This window comes from Panthera tigris, chromosome C1 (genome assembly GCF_018350195.1).
Source record: "Panthera tigris isolate Pti1 chromosome C1, P.tigris_Pti1_mat1.1, whole genome shotgun sequence".
Classification (NCBI taxonomy): Eukaryota; Metazoa; Chordata; class Mammalia; order Carnivora; family Felidae; genus Panthera; species Panthera tigris.
This window is the reverse complement of record NC_056667.1, coordinates 74,828,464-74,847,911: the sequence shown is the minus strand read 5'-3', so window position 1 is coordinate 74,847,911 and position 19,448 is coordinate 74,828,464. Positions and strand designations below refer to the sequence as shown.

Sequence of the window (19,448 nt, the reverse complement as noted above, 5' to 3'; positions counted from 1 at the left end):
AACCTCCATGCATTTGGAGGTTTTCCAAACTTTTTCCTGTTGTTGATTTCAAGTTTCATAGCATTGTGATCTGAAAATGCGCATGGTATGATCTCAATTCTTTTATAGTTACTGAGGGCTCTTTTGTGACCCAGTATGCATTCTGTCTTGGAGAATGTTCCATGTTCATTTGAGAAGAATGTGTATTCAGCTGCTTTTGGATGAAATGTTATAAATATATCTGTTAAGTCCATCTAGTCCAGTGTGTCATTCAGGGCCATTGTCTCTTTATTGATTTTCTGCCCAGATAATCTGTCCATTGTTGTAAGTGGAGTATTAAAGTCCCCTGCAGTTACCATATTCTTACCAACAAGATTCCTTATGTTTGTGATTAATTGTTTTATATATTTGGGTATTTCCGAATTGGGTGCATAAATGTTTATAATTGTTAGTTCTTCTTGATGGGTAGACCCCATAATTATGATATAATGCCTTTCTTCATCTCTTGTTACAGCCTTTAGTTTAAAATAATTTGTCTTATATAAGTATGGCTACTCCGGCTTTCTTTTGACTTCCAGTAGCATGAAAGATAGTTCTCCATCCCTCACTTTCAATCTGAAGGTATCCTCACTTCTAAAATGAGTCTCTTATAGACAACATATAGATGGGTCTTGTTTTTTATCCATTCTGATACCCTATGTCTTTTGATTGCAGCATTTAGTCCATTTACATTCAGAGTTATTAATGAAAGATATGGATTTAGTGTCCTTATGCTATCTGTAGGTTTCATGCTTGTGGTGATGTTTCTGGTCTTTTGTAGTCTTTGCAACATTTCACTCACAGAGTCCCCCTTAGGATCTCTTATAGGACTGGTTTAGTGGTAATGAACTCCTTCAGTTTTTGTTTGTCTAGGAAAACCTTTATTTCTCCTTCTATTCTGAATGACAGCTTTGCTGGATAAAGGATTCTTGACTGCCTATTTTTCCTATTCAGCACATTGAATATTTCCTGCCACTCCCTTCTGGCCTGCTAAGTTTCAGATGATAGGTCTACTACTAGCCTTATGTGTCTACCCTTGTACGTTAAGACCCGTTTGTCCCATGCTGCTTTCAGAATTCTCTCCTTATCTTTGTATTTTGCCAGTTTCACAATGCTATGTCGTGCAGAAGATCGATTCCTGTTACGTCTGAAGGGAGTTCTCTGTGCCTCCTGGATTTCAATATCTTTTTCCTTCCTCAGATTGGGGAAGCTCTCAGCTATAATTTGTTCAAGTACACCTTCTGCCCCTTTCTCTCCTTCTTCTTCTTCTGGAATTCCTATGATACGTTTATTATTACGTTTCATTGAATCGCTAAGTTCTCTAGTTCTCCCCTCATGGTCTAGAATTTTTTTTATCTTTCTTTTGCTCAGCTTCATCTTTTCCATACTTTTATCTTCTATTTCACTTATTCTCCCCTCTGCCTCTTCAATCCTCACTGTCACCACATCTAGTTTTTTTGCACCTCATTTACAGCATTTCTTAATTTGTCATGATTATTTTTTAGTTCCTTGATCTCTGCAGCAATAGATTCCCTGCTGTCTTCTGTGCTTTTTTCAAGCCCCACAATTAATCTTATGACTATTATTTTAAATTCTTGATCAGATATATTGTTTATATCTGATTTGAGCAATTCTTTAGCTGTCATTTTTTCCTGGAATTTCTTTTGAGGAGAATTCTTCCATTTCATCATTTTGGCTAGTTTTCTGTCCCTTATATGTTTTTTTCAATTTTTTTTAATGTTCATTTATTTTTGAGACAGAGAGAGACAGAGCATGAGCAGGGGAGGGGCAGAGAGAGAGGGAGACACAGAATCCGAAGCAGGCTTCAGGCTCTGAGCTGTCAGCACAAAGCCTGATGCGGGGCTCGAACTCATCAACCACGAGATCATGACCTGAGCCAAAGTTGGACGCTCAACCGACTGAGCCACCCAGGCTCCCCATGTCCCTTGTGTGTTTTAAAAGCTTGTTATGTGTCCTGCACTTACAAGCACTACTATATTAAAGAGGGGGTCATACAGTGTCCACAGCCTGGCCCTTCAGGAGGTGGTTTTTGGAGTGTGTTACTTGCTCTCTGTTGTTGTGACTCTGGTTGCTTTATCTCCCTTCTCGTAGTGATGTTTTGGGCTCTCCACCAGGTGTGCTTTGATTTGTTCATTGAAGGGAGCCCTTTGTATTTCCAGTCATAATCACAGAGCCAGGTCCAGGTGCTCCAAAAAGGATGCACAGGTGAATGATTAGCCCTTTGGTGGCCTCGGCCAGTTTTCCCAGAATACCTTCTGCTGGCTGTGGAGGGAGCAGGATACTCTGCATTTTCATCCTGGTGACCAGATACTTTAGAAAAGGAACAAAAATTTTCCCTCTGCCCTTAATGGTGAGTGCTTGGCTGAGACACCTTTTCCTGTAGGGCACCTCATAGATGCATGAGCTTATCTAGGACAGAAGTTCTCCACCATGGCCGCTGTAACTCAAGATTGTCTTTGGTGGGGTTAACCTGCTATTTCAGCCTTCCAACAAAGACTCACTGGAGGCCTCACACCAGATCCACTCTGGCACTGGAACCAGTCAGTTTTTAAAGTGGACGCAGAATAACCCTTACCCTCTTAACAAATCTTTAAGTGCACAGTACATTACTGTCAGCCATAGGCATGTAGTTACACATCAGATCTCTAGAACTGATTCATTTTGTAAAACTGAGACTTTATGTGTGTTAAGCAGCAACTCCCTGTTACCTCCTTTTATTAGATCCTGCTTTTTCCTCTGGGGTGGCTCTAAATACAACCTTTCCAAAGTCTATCAACTTTTATTATGTGAACTCTCTGATACTCAAGAAATGGTAACATTAATCCAGGGATAACATTTTCTCCCTTATAAATTGGGCGTGAAGAGGCTTTAGAGTGAGTACTGCCTAACAGTGAGACCTGAAACCAAAGTCAAAAATTTCAAAATTTCTCAACTTAAAGTGAACCAGCCCTGACAAGTGTTGCAAGCATGTAAGGGGGAGTATTTCTTGAGGTGTGGCCCAACAACAGTGCACTTACATATGTCTTCACAGCAAAACAGATGTGCTGGGCCATGGTGGGGCCACACAGCTGACTGTTGTAAAGGTATTTTCCAGATTGGGTCTCTGGGACAAGGAAGAAATGTTTTTTTCACTTCAGGCCCACTTATAGTCACTGAATTTTTCTCTGGGGGAGTCAAGGCAGTGTCTCTGAAGGGTGACCCTGAAGCAAGAATAACCAGGTACTTGGAGCTATAGCCCAGGGAGTGCAGTGATATGGCACCAGACTAAGTCTCACATCATTTAAGGGTGAATGAATGAAGGGAACACACTGGACTGAACTAGTGTGGAAAAAGGGAACAGGGGATCTCCCAGGGCCTCTCAGAGAGTGACACGAGAGGTACTTTGGACTTTGATAAACTCATAAATATGTAATAATAGCTTTCCAGTGTCCAGACATTCCTCATGGCTCTTTTTTCTCCTAAATATCTATCCTACTAATTAAAATCCTCTGTAATTTTAGTGGCCATGTGTTCCAAAAACATCATCACTGAATTGAATATGTACCCTTCCCTCTAGTGATGTAACCGTTGCTCTAGCTTCCTGGCAAGGCGACATATTTATTATAATCAACATCCAAGCAAGATCCATTGCCTTACATTTTGCATAGTTCTGAATTCTTTTCTTTTATTGTGTTTTTCTTTTTGTGTGTGTGTGGCAAAAATGCCATCTATCCTTTAAGCAAATTTCAACAATAGGATACAGTATTGTTAGCTATAGTCACATTGTGGTAAATTAGATCTCCACAACTTATCTTGCACGGCTGAAATGTTGTACTCCTTGACCAGTATCTCCCCATTTCCCCTCCCCCAGCTCCCAGCAACCTCCATTCTACTCTCTGCTTCTATATTATTATTTTCGATTTTATACATATAAGTGAGATCATGCAGTATTTGTATTTCTGCATCTAGCTTATTTAAGATTTGTCCTCTAGTTCATTCCATGTTGTCACAAATGGCAGGATTTCCTTCTTTTTTTTTTTTGTTTTTTAACGTTTTTATTTATTTTTGAGACAGAGAGAGACAGAGCATGAAGGGGGGAGGGGCAGAGAGAGAAGGAGACACAGAATTGGAAGCAGGCTCCAGGCTCTGAGCCATCAGCCCAGAGCCCGACGCGGGGCTCGAACTCACGGACCGCGAGATCGTGACCTGAGCTGAAGTCGGACGCTTAACCGACTGCGCCACCCAGGGGCCCCTCCTTCTTTTTTTTTAAATGAATAATATTCCATTTCATTTATATGCCACATTTTCTTTATCCATTTATTGAGTAATGGGCATTTAAACTGTTTTCATATCTTGGCTATTGTGAATAATGCTGCAGCGAACATGGGGGTGCAGATATGTCTTTGAGATCCTGATTTCATTTCCTTTGGACATATATCCAGAAGCTGGGTTGGTGGGTAATATAGTAGTTCTGTTTTTAATATTTTGAGGAACCTCCAATTCATAATAGCAATGAAAATAATAAAATACTGAGAAATAAACTTTACCAAAGAGGGGGAATATTTGTACACTGAAACTTATAAAACATTACTGAAGGAAAATAAAGAAAACACATATAAATGGAAATATATACTACATTCATGGGTTGGAAGAATTAATATTGTTAAAAGGTCTGTACTACCCAAAGTGATCTACATAGTCAAAGCAATTCCTATTCAAATCCCAGTGGCATTCTGTGCAGAAATAGAAAAATTATCCTAAAATTTGTGTAGAGTCACAAAAGACTCTGAATAGCCAAAGCAATCTTGAGCAAGAAGAACTAAGCTAGAAGCATCACATCTCCTGGTTTCAAAATATATTTTAAATCTAACAGTAATAAAAAGAGTATATATACTGGCATAAAAGCAGACATATAGACTAATGTAACAGAATATAGAGGCCAGAAAGAAACACACATGTTTAAGGCCAACTAATCTTTTACGAAGGCACCAAAAACACACAATATGAAAAGGATAGTCTCCTTTAAAATGACGTTTTGGGGGCACCTGGGTGGCTCAGTTGGTTGAGCATCTGATTTTGGCTTAGGTCATGATCTCGTGGTTCCTGAGTTCAAGCCCCACATTGAGCTCACTGATGTCAGCCTGTCAGCACAGAGCCCACTTCAGATCCTCTGTACCCATCTCTCTGCTCTTCTCCCACTTGGGATCTCCCCCAAAATAAATGTTTTTAAAAAATAAAATAATAAAATAAAATGATGATGTGAAAACTGGGTATTCATATGCAGAAGAATGAAATTGGACCCTTACCTTACATCAGATGCAAAAATAAACTCAACATGGATTAAAGGCTTAAACGCTGTGGTTTTTAATGCTCAAAAACACCCAACATGCTTAGTTTGCAGTTGATTTTTATAGTAATATCACAGTGCCTACCCTTTATGATTCTAGAATTCTTTAAGCCCTGTGCATCTTGTCTCTAAAGGACCCACATTCCTTTGCACACACATTTTTCTCAGCAACAGAATTGCATTAAACAGATTTCTAAACAAAAACTACTATAAGCTTGTGTTCCTTCGGAAGGGCTAGGACATCCGTAGATTTATCACCAAGCTTGGTGTAGCAGGATGTTACAATGAAACTCTTCCTGTCTGAGAATTTCCATCAAATAAACAGTTCCTAAAACACCCCATTATTTTTGGAGTTAAAGTAGTATAAAATGAAAAAATTTTCACTTTAGCTAACCTGTTTCATTAACTTCCATAAGTTTAGGAAACTATTCAACCATTCTTTCATTACTAACATTATACTCTCATTATTACTTGGACTATAATTTTAAATTTAAACCTTCAGAGATTTTTTTTTTTTGCAGTAATTACAAACCTGGAAAGCTGGAAGAAAGACTCAAAATTAATTTTCTTCCATTGCTGAATAATAATTATTATTACCTTATTATTATAATTTTTAAAGTAAATATATATTTTACTTAAATATATAAAATATAAACATCAAATTTAAAAGATATAAAATAATAAATTAAAATAACTTCTTAGATCTTTTAGGCAAAAATAACTAGCTTGAAATTCTTCATCCCTAGATTTGCATTTTTATAGCCTCATGAGCAAAAACAAAAGAGACAGAGAGAAGCTTTTAATCAAGTTGGCTGAAGGATTGTACTCATGGGACTTGGCTCATGTGCCCACCCCTCCTCCAACACAAACCTCCGTTTCTCAAGATATACATGGTCGTTGTACTTAGCCCAGCTAGGGTTCAAGTTTTGAAGCTGCCATGTTCAATTTCACAACTTAAAAACATCTGTCTGTGATATTTTTGCATAGGCTTTTGAATGATAACCGACCATTAAATTCTAAATTTTGTATTTTTCTATTTTACCAAGTATCCCGCCCCCCAGCAAAAAACCTGAATCCATCCTAATATAAGCTGAGAAGAAAACTGGAAGACAATGAAACAAAATATTGATGAATATCTCTGGAGTATAAAATTAGGGATCTTATATATACACACATGTATTTTTTTGTTACATATGGAAAAAAAGCAGTATTAAAATAAGAGTACTTCTGAAAAGCGGGGGGAAGAGAAAAGAAATTACTAGGTAAAATCTTTTTTAAAAAATGCCTTCTCACTAACAAAAAATACTCTCAAGAGAGACGCTGTAGAAATCTTCTCAACCTGCCACTATTTTGTTCACATTCACACCTGGTTCTCTAGATGTATTGTGCTAGATGAGGATGTCTAAGGCACTTGTGGAAATTCCATAATACTTCTTTGTAATGGGCAGAGACAAGAAAACAGGGGTAAATACTAATGTACAAAGAAGACTTTAATAGACTGCAAGAGACAAAGAAGGACATTAAATAATAATGAAAGTATCAATTCACCAAGAAGATATAACAATTATGAATATGTATGTACCCAACATCCGAGCTCCTAAATATATGAAACAAACACTGACAGAATTGAAGGAAGAAACATTTACATAATAATAGGAGAATCAATACCTCCCTTTCAAGAATGAATAGAATAATCAGACAGAAGATCAATAAGGAAAGAAGGACCTGAGCAACATTAGAGGCCAATTGCACCTAACAAACATTTATAAACGCTACACCCAACAACAGAATGCACATTTTTCTCAAGTGCATATGGAACATTGTCAGGGTAGACCTTATGTTAGGACACAAAATAAATCTTAAAACACTTAAAATTATTGAAATCATACCACCCGTCCTGATCATAGTGGAATGGAACTAGAAATAAACAGCTGAGGGAAAATCGGAAAATTCACAAACATGTGGAAACTACACAACACATACCTAAACAACAAATGGCCTAAGATGAAATCACAAGAGAAATTAGAGACAAATGAAAAGTAAAACATAACATACCAATAAATAAATAAATAAATAAATAAATAAACAAATAATAAAACATAACATACCAATGCTTATAGATACAGCAAAATAAGTGTAACAAGGGAAAGTTATGGCTTTAAATGCTTACATTAAGAAATAAAGAAGATCTCAAACTAACCACCTACCTGTACACTTTGAGAAACTGTAAAAAGAAGAACAAACTAAATCCAAACTAGCAGAAGGAAGTAATAAAAATGGGAGCAAAGACAAATGAGATAGAGAATAGAAAACACAGAAAATCAACAAAGTCAAGAGTTGGGTTTCAAAAATATCAACAAATTTGACAAATGTTTAGGTAAAGTAACCAGATAAGAAAAAAGGAGAGAAGACTCAATTAAAATCAGAAATGAAGGAAAAGACATTACAACCAATTTTATAGAAATAAGGATTATAAAGAATGAAAAATTGTATGCCAACAAATTAAATAGCCCACATGAAATGGATAAGTTCCTAGAAACACAAGGCCCACCAAGACTGAATCATGAAGAAATAGAAAATCTGAACAGACCTCTAATTTGCAAGGAGATTGAATCATTAAACAAAAACCTCCCAACGAAGAAAAGCCTAGGACCAGATGGCTTCACTGGTGGCCACTACCAAATACCATTACATTCTTTAAAGAAGTAAAACCAAACCTCTTCAAACTCTTCCAAAAAATTAGGAGGGAACATCTCCAAGCTCATTCTATAAGTCTAACATTATTCTGATATTAAAACCAAACATCAAACATACAGAGAAATTGAATCACTCTGTTATACATCTGAAAGTAACATAACATTTTGTGTCAACTATTCTCAAAAAGACCAATATCCCTGATGAATATTTATACAAAGGTCTTCAACAAAATACCATCAAACAAAATTCAAAAGCACATTAGGAGGAATATATGCCAAGTGCGATTGACTCCTGCAATGCACAGGTGGTTCACATTTGAAAATCAAGCAATGTAACATACCACATAAACAAAAAGAGGAAGAAAACCACCTAAAAATATCAATTAATGCAAAAAGTATTTGCCAAAATTTGACAGCCTTTCATGATAAAAACACACAACAAACTGGGAATAGAAGAAAACTACCTCGACATACTAAAGCCCACATATGAAAAGCCCACAGGTAATATCATACTCAAAGGTGAAAAACTGATTTTCCTCTAAGATCAGGAAAAAGACAAGGACCCTCACTTTTGCCACTTCTGTTCAGCATAGTACTGGAAATCTTAGCCAAACATTTAGGCAAACAAAACAAATAATAGCTGCTAAAATTGAAAAGGAGGAGACAAAATTATCCCTGTTTGAAGACAATATAATCTTATATGTAGAAAACCCCAAATATTCCACACACACAAAAAAAGATGTTGGAATTAATTCATTCAGCAAAGTTTCGGGATACAAAATTAACACTCAAAACCAGTGGCATTTTTATAAGTTTATAACGAACAAATCGTAAAGGGAGTTAGGAAAACAGTTCCATTTACAATAGCACCCAAAACCAATAAATTCTTAGGAATAAACTTAAATAAGAAAACTGAAGATGTATACACTCAAAAACTACAAAACATTGCTGAAAGAAATTAAAGAAGACAACAATAAATGGAAATACATCTTGTGTACATGGATTGATGCAAGAGTTAGGATTGTTAAACTGTCAAGACCATCCAAAGAGATGTATACATTCAGGGCAATTCCCATCACAATCTCAATGTCACTTTTTGCAAAATTAGAAACACAAACAACAAAGCATAATAAACATCCTAAAATTTGCATGGAATCTCAAGGAACACAGAATATCCAAAACAATCTTGAAAAGAAACAATGAAGTTGGAGGTCTCACAGTTCCTGATTTCAAAATTTATTTTAAAACCACAGTAATCAAAACAGTGTGATACTGGCATAATGACATATAGACCAATGGAAAAGAAGAGGGAGCCTAGAGAGAAACCCGGCTTATATGGTCAAATGATTTTCACCAATGGTGCCAATACCATTTAATGGGAAAAGAGCAATCTTTTCAATAAATGATGTTGTGAAAACTGCATTTCCACATGTAAAAGTATGAAATTAGACCCTTACCATATACAAAAAATAATTTAAAATGAATCAAAGACCTAAACATAAACATAAAACCTAAAAGTGTAACACTCTTAAAAGAAAACATAAGCAAAATGCCTCATGACATTGGCTTTGGCAAAGATTTCTTGAAAATGCACAAAAAGCAAAGACAAAAAATAGCATATGAAAATTAAAAAGTCAAACATCTGTGCATCAAAGGACACAATCAACAGAGTGAAACACAACTTTCAGAATGGGAGAAAATATTTGCAAACCATATTTTTGGTAAGGGGTTAACATTTAGAATATATAAAGAATTCCTACAACTCAACAACAAAAAACAACCCAATTTTTAAAATGGGGAAAGGACTTGAGTACACATTTTTCCATAGATGATACACAAATTGCCAACAAGCATATGAAAGGATACTCAACATCCCTAATCATTAGAGAAATGCAAATCAAAACCACAATTTTACCTCACACCGTTAGGATGTCTAGTATCAGGGGGGAAAAGACTATAACAAGTGTTAGCAAGGATTTAGGAAAATTAGAACCCTCGTGCACTGTTGGTGAGAATGTAAAATGGTGCAGCTACTATGGGAAACAGTATGGTACTGCCTTAAAAAAGAATTACTATATGACCTAGCAATACCATTTCTGGGTATACATACAAAAGTCTTGAAAGAAGGATCTTTTTTTTCAATGTTTGTTTATTTATTTATTTATTTATTTATTTATTTAGGGAAAGGAGGGGGCAGAGAGAGAGAGAGAGAGAGAGAGAGAGAATCCTAAGCAGGCTCTGTAAAGTAGGATTTTAAAGAGACTTGCACACCCATGTTCACAATATTATTCAAAATAGCCAAGAGATGTAAACAACCCAAATGTCCATCAATGGATGAAAAGACAAACATAATGTGGCATTATACATGAAATAAAATATTATTCAGACTAAAAAAGGAAGGTAATTCACATGCTACAATATGTGGAAATTATGCTAGGGAAATAAACCAATCCCAAGGTTTATATGGGGTATCTAGAATAATCAAATTCACAGAAAGAGAATGTAGAATGGTGGTTGCCAGGGACTGAGGGAGAGGGAAATTCGAAATTACTGTTTAATGGGTATAGTTTTGCGCGATGAAAAGAGTTCTGGAAACTGATCTTTAACACTATTGAACTTGACGCTTAAAAAATAGTTAAGATAGTTATGTTATATATATTTTTACCACAATTAAAAAGAAATGTGATTGGCTGCATTCCATCAAATATCACAGGAAATGGATCTATTCAAAATTGACAATTAAAAATTTGTTTTCTGATACTCCATGTACTTTCTTGATTCAAATCTGTGATTTTAAGAAGCCATTTTTGATAGCGTTATAAACAATGAATCTCTAACATCTCTTAGTACTTCGTTTTTACCATGTTATTTTCAAAGAGCCGATTTCACACAAACATATTAGCAAAAACGTAATTAATACTCTTAACATCTTTTCAATTCACTCAGAACGTTTTAGGCAGAGGAAAGCCGTCAATGAACCAAAGCGCACAGATTCCATGGCACAGCTCCTGTCTATATTCATCCAGAAGGCAACACACTGTAAAAACAGAGTAATCTGTTACACAGTCCAGTCCTGTAGCTCCATACTATGGAATGCCTTAAATTAACATATTTTGTTATGTTAATAACATTTTGTTATGTTCCAGAATTTGGAACATTTTGTTATGTTCCAGAATTCTTGCTCATACTAAAGTTCAAATATGACAGGGAGTACCCTAATAGAAGAAACACTGAAAACGGGGGGGGGGGGGGGGGGGGGGGGGGGGAAATGCAGCATTTGTTAGATTTAACTTTTTTTTTGTTCTTATTTCTTTGTTCGTTTTAAATAAATACCTGCTTCTGAAATTTTCCTGATATTTGAGTGACCCCCCCCTCCCAAATATATAAGCTCCAGTTTCCCAAAATCTGCATCCACCTAGGGAAAAAAAATTGGAAAAACATGACTTAAAATAATAGTGATTATTTCTGAACTATAATTATTTCTAAACTACATGTACATATCCCCCAATTTTATACGTACACATACATATTTTATTATTATTTTTAAAGTACTTACGTTAATACCAAAAAGACTTTTTTTAAAGCAGTGGGATAAGAAATAACCAAGTAAAAACTTAAAACAGACAAACAAAAACTTGTTCCCTGACAAAGTACCGCTGCGAAAACCGGCTGTTGAAATATTCACAACCTACTGTTACTTCGCTCACATTCGCTCCTACTGCTCTGTATTTACTGGGGGACGAGGGAAGCCCAAGCCAACTGTACAGGAGGGACCGGTGTGGAAGCTTCTACTTCTAGGATTTCCTGCTTCGCCTCATTCACACACTCCAGAGTCCTGACTTAGCTAAAAGTGAAAATCCACCGCAGTTGAAACACGACTAAGCATGTCGTTTCGATTTCAGGTCTCCTTCATCCCGAACCTGCAAAGAATGGCTGTAATATCCGGTTTGCTTTTCACTTCTAAAGAGAACGGTCCAGATCCGTAGAAGGCAGACGCTGCAGGAGCGCGAAAGGATAGGCGAGGGCAGCTGAGAACTTGTCCCTGACCGCAGCGCCCGCCCTAGGTAAGTTCGCTCCTAAACCTGGTCTTCCATGCACAAATCCATTAACTAACAACAACAAATTCCCAAGCGCAGACCCCACGCGGGCAGGCGGCAAAGACAGCATAAGAACGGCGAGGGTGCTCCGCGGTGTGTGGCCCTTGGGATGGTTTGCTCTGCCTGAAAAGCGACAGCGCCTGCACCGTGTCCCCGGGATGCGCTGCCCCTCTTCTGGCACCCACCCGGGTTTGCACCAAAAGCCCTGCATGGAAGGACTGCATCCGACTGCATCTTTAGAAAGGGGGATTGAAGTCCTTTCTTAGACTGAGGGACCAAACCCCGACCCAGTCACAGAGGTGCGGCGTAGACTCGCCCACTCCCTTCCCAACGCCCTTTTTCAGACAGGTCCTGCCTGCGCCCCTGCTGGGCATTGGGAAAACAGAGAGAAAAGATGATCCATACCTTAGGGACCGTGTAAATCTAAATTTTGGACTGTTGGTTGTTCTTTCATTAATTACACTAAATATTCTGAAGTTGCCAAAAAGCTATATTACATGAAATAATTCAACATTCTTCCTGATCGATTGTTAATCAACTGTTAAAAATAACCGTATGACCGAACTATATGGTTTGCTCATCGCGCACTGTTTCTAAACGCACCATCCACACAAATAATAACCTGCAGTATTTATTAAAAATACAGGTTTGAAGCATTTTTAACCATCACTCTAGATAACTCTTACAGTCAGTAACTTTGGAAAATAATGATCATTTATCAGTATATAATACAGCTATCTCATTCTACTTTTTATTTTGGAGAGAAAAGCTTCTTGCCTTGCTTCCACAGTCCTGCTTTGCATTAAACATTTTTTAAAAGAAAATCACTTTGTAAGATCATCTCTTTCCCAAAGCTTTTCATAACATTAACCATGAGAACTCCACATTTCCTCCTAACACGGCATTACAAAGGCTCATGTTTTACTTCTAATTTCTCCTTGAACAACCATAGAAGAAGTCTCATGAGAATCAGGTTGAATTTTTTACCAAAAAATATTATAGTTACCCTCTTACTCCTTGGTAATTTCCAGTTTACAGAATCCTATTGACACAGAACTTGTCTCACTATTCTGTGGCTTCACAGGCTCATTATTGAAACAGTACATTAATTGTGGAAAATTTAATGTATTGAGAGGTTTTGTCATTGATCCAGACAGTAATGAATTAACCAGGAATTACCGTTTTACCCATAACACTGATAAGAAAGTTGTAATTTACCGAGGCGAGTTCCTTTTTCAAGGTGTCCAGGCAATAGATGACTAGAGCTCTAGGTGTTAATTCATAGCAGTCTCCCTCCAGAATCTGTACTGTGACATCCCAGGTGTCTCTGGGTTGCCCCTGCCTAACACTCTCCACAGTGCCCTCCTTGGCTGTGGTTCCTGTGGGGTCTGATTCTGCCAGCTCATACTTCTCATGGGATAGTTTGTTTGTGATAATCCTTCCTTCCTTCATACCAGCTTTAACTTGTGGGAAGGAGTTGTCACCATTTCTACCCAAACCAATTCTTTGCCTTCTTTTGGAATTTCACCCTTCCTGCCTCCTTCAATACTTATTTTTTAAGCAATACTTACATAGCATTATTACGTATCAAATATAATTTTAAGTGGTTCATATGTATGCAATCTGGGATACTTTTTATTCTAGTGGCCCTACAATTTAGTTATTATAAGAATTCCCATTTCACAGATGAAAAAAAAGGAGACAGAGAGATATCTTTCCAGTAATCACTCAGCTTGGAAAGTATGAATCCAGTGTTTGAGCCCAGGCAGTTGAGCCCCAAACAAACAGTATGATGCTGTCTCTCTTTAACTTATCAGTCATCCATTTCTTTCCAGGATCTTCAAACAATCTCTCTTTCTCTGTCTGTCTGTCTGTCTGTCTGTCTCAATCTTTATCTCCTTGCTCTTGGTCTAATTTTACTTCTACTCTACATCTCCCCCTCTGTCATCAACACCTTTGACAAATCCCTTTTATGGGCCCAAAAATTCATGGATATTTGCCATGTAATTAATCATTTTTGTTTCTCATAAGAAACAAATGGACAATATTTTCTATTCCCCCCAAATGTGGAGAGTAAATATAATATTGAAAAGTTATTTAAGGATGCATTCTTTATCCAGAAATTATCCTTAGTTGCAGACTGCTATTTCAATTAATATCTCGAATTAGCTAAGAAATTTGTAATTGCGTGTTACCACCTGTCCCAAACTATACTGGATCATATTATCCATACTCACCTATAATGATACAGGAGTGGTGAGCTCACTTCTGTCTCCTGAAGGAGGTGTCCAATTGTGCCTAATGAGCATTTACTTTACTTGAGGGCATGCCCTTTTAGGGGCACCTTTTTGCATGAGACCTCCAACCACTTTGGGTCCCGTACTGCCTAAATGACTATTCAAGTAACCCCACCTTAGGCAGAGGACTGGAACCAGTGTGGAGACATGTGAATGTTGCTTAGCGTTATCTTAGAATAAAGGCACAGTAAATGTTCTTTGGATGGTCTCTATCTTTTGGTATGATGAAATGTTCCATTCATTTAGATGACAACAATCAAAGCAGAGTCTAGCTCAGATGTGGAGCTCTGTCAGATCCGGGAAGATCCTCAAACATCCTCACAACTGGCTCTCTTTGCTGTAAACTTATAAACGAGAAGTGTTTTTCAGTACATGAATGAATCCTGGCCCCATATATTTCCTTTTTTAATCTTTCTTTCTTTCTTTCTTTCTTTCTTTCTTTCTTTCTTTCTTTCTTTCTTTCTCTTTCTTTCTTTCTTTCTTTCTTTCTTTCTTTCTTTCTTTCTTTCTTTCTTTCTTTCTTTCTTTCTTTTGAGAATGAGCAGGAGAGGGACAGAGAGAGAGATTGAGAATCCCAAGCAGGCTTCTCACTGTCAGCTCAGAGCCCAATATAGGGCTCGATCTCATAAGTCCTAAGAGTCTGACGCTTATCACCAACAGAGCCACCCAGGAACCCCTGGACCCATATATTTCTTTAAGCACTGTGTATAAAGGTTTTGGATATTGAGACAAGCTGCATTATTTCTTTTCCCTTCTTCTACGCTCACTCCCCCAACCAATCTACCTCCTGTCCTCTTCCTTTCACTAAATCTATCCTTATCATGGGCACTGTTCACCTTCATTTTCTCTTTCTCAGAATATTTTGTGTATAATTCAACCCCCAATAACCCTATCTATTGCCGTGTATTTCATCTCCTGCTTACTCTTCTCCAGACCACTTACCATCATCTAACACATGTAGATCTTTTCTCATTTGTTTTGTTAATTACCTGACTGCCCCTACTAGACTGGAGCTCCACGAGGCAAGAATCTTATCCATTTTGTTCATTTCTGGATACTGAGCACCTAGAACAGTGCAGCATACAGTAGATACTCAATAAATATTTGCAGAATTGATGAGCCACTGTATTGTCCTGGAATTCTTAGAAACTCTATGACCACTCTTCTCATTTCCTTCGTGTCTCATTCTGCCTTACCCCCAAAATGTTGGTTTTCTCAGGACTCTATCATCAGTCCTTTGCTTTCTTCATTCTGTTCATTTTATGCATCTCTTGGATATGATTATTTTAGGATTCACTTTAAGAACAATTAAGATAATAGATACAGGTTTTCTGTACCAAGCCTTAAGGCACTAACTAGGGTACACACTTTTCCCTTAGGAATGATGTCTATATTCCATAAGCAGAAAGTTGATATGTGTGTAATTTGTACAACCATTAGAGGTGACTTCACGGGGCGCCTGGGTGGCTCAGTCGGTTTAGCATCCCACTTCGGCTCAGGTCATGATCTCGTGGTCCGTGAGTTCAAGCCCCATGGTGGGCGCTGTGCTGACAGCTTGGAGCCTGTTTCAGAATCTGTGTGTCTCTGTCTCTCTGACCCTCCCTCGTTCATGTTCTGTCTCTCTCTGTCTCAAAAATAAATAAACGTTAAACAAAAAAAATTTTTTAGAGGTGATCTTGTGTTTTTAGAGGTGATCTAGATCACCTCTGAATAGAGGTGATTTAGAGGTGATCTTCAGGATCTTGTGTTATGTTGAACAGTTCTTCTGGATTACAGGTCACCATGGCATCTGAACTCACCATGGAAGCCCCCATTTGCCTGATAAAAAACAAGGAAGAGGAGCTGGTGGTGAATCCAGAAGCACTAGAGATTCTTGACAAGATATCTCAGCCTGTGGTGGTGGTGGGCATTGCAGGGCTGTCTCGGACAGGAAAATCCTACCTGATGAACCGCCTGGCAGGACAGAACCATGGTGAGTGTTGTCCTGGGACCAGGGCCATTTGCTTGGAACCATCAATATAACAGGCTGTTCAGGCCTCCTCTAGTGTCGTCTCAAGGAAGAGCCTAACCCTTCCCACTGAAGAAAAATTCTAATTCTCACCATCAAATTTACAACCTAACCCTATCTATCCACAAAATCTTACTCTTGTATCTAGTAAAAAAGAAGAGTCTCCAACCCTGCTTGTTCTCTGGAACCCATCCACTCTCATCAGCTCAGCTCCTGTCGTGATTCCCTTTCTTTCTTTTGTGTCACTTTTGCCCAAATTACAGGGCCATTCCCAGCAGCATAAAATTTTAGTTTATTGTGTCTTCTTTTTAAAAGAGATAGAAAAAGGGGCGCCTGGGTGGCTCAGTCGGTTGAGCGGCCGACTTCGGCTCAGGTCATGATCTCACGGTCCATGAGTTCAAGCCCCGCATCAGGCTCTGTGCTGACAGCCTGGAGACTGTTTCAGATTCTGTGTCTCCCTCTCTCTGACCCTCCCCTGTTCATGCTCTGTCTCTCCCTGTCTCAAAAATAAAAATAAAAAAAACGTTAAATTGTTTTAAAAAAAATTTTTTTTAAATAAAAGAGATAGAAAAAAAGAGGAAGGAAGGAATGAAGGAGGGAGGGAGGAAGGAAGAACCTGTTATTCCCAAATCTCAAGGGAGCTAAGATTAAATTTTTTCTTCCATTTCATAACAAAAGTTTGATAAATTGTGCTCCCTCTCTTTCTGTATTCAGTGTTTTCTAATGTGAAAACTGTAATATGCCCAGAAAATTTTGTAAAACATACATGTACTATAAAGTTATTAAATGTAAGATGGTCACCTGATCAGGTAAAGAAATTTAATATTACCAACACTCAAAGCCCAAATCACACCCTCTCACACTCTTATCTGTGCTCACCAGTATTTTTAATTTTGATGGCACTTCTTTGCTTTTTAAAGATGGTTTCAGGGGCACCTGGGTGGCTTGGTCAGTTGACTGTCCAACTACTGATTTTGGCTCAGGTCGTGATACCAAGGTCATGAGATAGAGCACTGCGTCAGGCTGTGTGCTGAACCCTCTCTCTCTCTCTCTCTCTCTCTCTGCACCTCTATCCTGTTCGTGTGCGTGCGCGCTCTCTCTCTAAAAAAAAAAAAAGAAAGAAAGAAAGAAAGAAATGGTTTTATAGTCTATGCATTTCAAAAAAGTTTAATTTGGTCTGCTTTTAAAGTTTATATAAATGAAATTGTACCATGTGTATTCTTTTGTGTGTTGTTTTTCTTGTATGTATTTGTAATTTATTTCTAACTGCTGCATAGTGTACAATCATATGAAGATATCAGAATTTGTTTCTCCATTTATTATTAATGAATGTTGAGATTGGTCCCAGATTTTCTTGTTTATGAATTCAACTATCATAAATGGTTTTGTACTTAAATTCCAGTACACACTTACTCAACCTTCCCCCGTTGATTATACCCAGAATTGGACTCACAGGGTGACAGGCTATCTGTGTTTTCAGCCATTCTGGACAGTATCAAACAGCTTTTTAACTTTTATGTACAATTTACATGACTGTTAGCAGTCACTGAGATTTTCCCACATCCTTATCACCATTTCGTAATGTTAGACATTTTGGCTTTTGCTAACCTTGTGACTATATAGTCACATAGTCTATGTCTCACTATGAATCAGTTTGAGAACCTTTTCATATATTTATTTGCTGCTTGTATTTCTTATTTTTTTCAGTGCAATAAAGTTTTTTTTCCTTTTAAGGGTCAGCTAAAACTACACAGGTTAGTAGAGTTTACATTAATCTGTCCTATGACCTATTTGAGCCTATACAGGTACAAGATGAATAGGGGGCCCAAAGTGTTTCCTCAGAAAATCCTTAATGTCTGTAAACAGTAGATTGTCACTGAAATGGAAGAAACTCCTTTCCCTGCTGGACCCTGAAATGGAAGACATTTATAAGTTTCACCACTGTAGCTCCTGGGGAACCTGAACTATCTACTGTCCCTGTATGTTGTTAACTCCTCCCTCACAGGTTTCCGCATGAACGCCACAGTGAGATCTGAAACCAAGGGCATCTGGATGTGGTGTGTGCCCCACTCCTCCAAGAAGAACCACATCCTTGTCCTTCTAGACACTGAGGGCCTGGGGGATGTGAAAAAGGTAAGGAAGAAAGTTGAGTAAACTTCCTTGCTCTTGCCTATTAATTCACTACCTCAATTCCACTTCTGTGACCTATTCCTACAAATAGCAAGTGCAAATTATAGATAATGAGGTTAAATTCTCTTATCTTGAACTTTTTTCCTTGAGAGCACAAATATTTTGATATTTTGAGTTAAGATATTCATCTTACTTTTAACACCAGGGTTAATGACACAATTTAATAAACACTTTTGAGTAGCTACATCCAGGCCTCTCTGCTAAGTACTACAGACACAGCAGGGAAGAAAGTAAAGACCCAGAGGTTAGCGGGGAGACCTCAAGTACTTAGTACAATCAGTACAAGGTGCCATGGATGCAACCTCGTAGTGGGTAGGGATTAGATTTCAACTTTCCTGGTGAAATAACACGAAAACTGACTGAAGTGTAACCCATCAGGTCAATGGGACTACCAGTTAAATTGTATGGATTGGTGAGTTTGATTATAGTAGCCTCAAAAATAGGTTTGAACAAAGTAATATATTTAAATAAACTCCAGAAAAGCTTTGGCTGTTCCAAGAACATCCATAATGATTTTAGTCTAAGTTTCTTCACTGACTTCTAAAAAGCATGATCTTGACCAATAGAAAATATTGTAAACAGGATACTTGTAGGCGTGTTGTCTTCCCAGTATTAGGCACAATCAGTAGTTTCTCCTTACTTCATATAAGTCTGAGTCTACATTGTAGCAGCAGAAGATGGGTTGATTCTGATACTGCCCCTCAAAAAATAAAGTAGAGACTTAGAAATTCTGAATGTTTTAAAACTTTAAGTTTTAAAGTCCTCAATATAAAATAAAGTGTAAAATAAAAACAG

At 37.6% G+C, this 19,448-nt stretch overlaps 1 protein-coding gene across 1 annotated transcript in view; it reads left to right on the top strand.

The window, feature by feature from the left end:
• Nucleotides 1-19,448, top strand: part of LOC102960142 (guanylate-binding protein 4) — a 45,206-nt gene that overhangs the window by 16,185 nt on the left and 9,573 nt on the right. Inside the window, exons 2-4 of the mRNA XM_007079153.3 lie at nucleotides 11,964-12,125; nucleotides 16,232-16,427; nucleotides 18,469-18,596. Of these exons, the coding sequence (XP_007079215.1) occupies nucleotides 16,238-16,427; nucleotides 18,469-18,596 (318 nt within the window). The 5' untranslated portion in view covers nucleotides 11,964-12,125; nucleotides 16,232-16,237. The remainder of the gene's footprint in view (nucleotides 1-11,963; nucleotides 12,126-16,231; nucleotides 16,428-18,468; nucleotides 18,597-19,448) is intronic.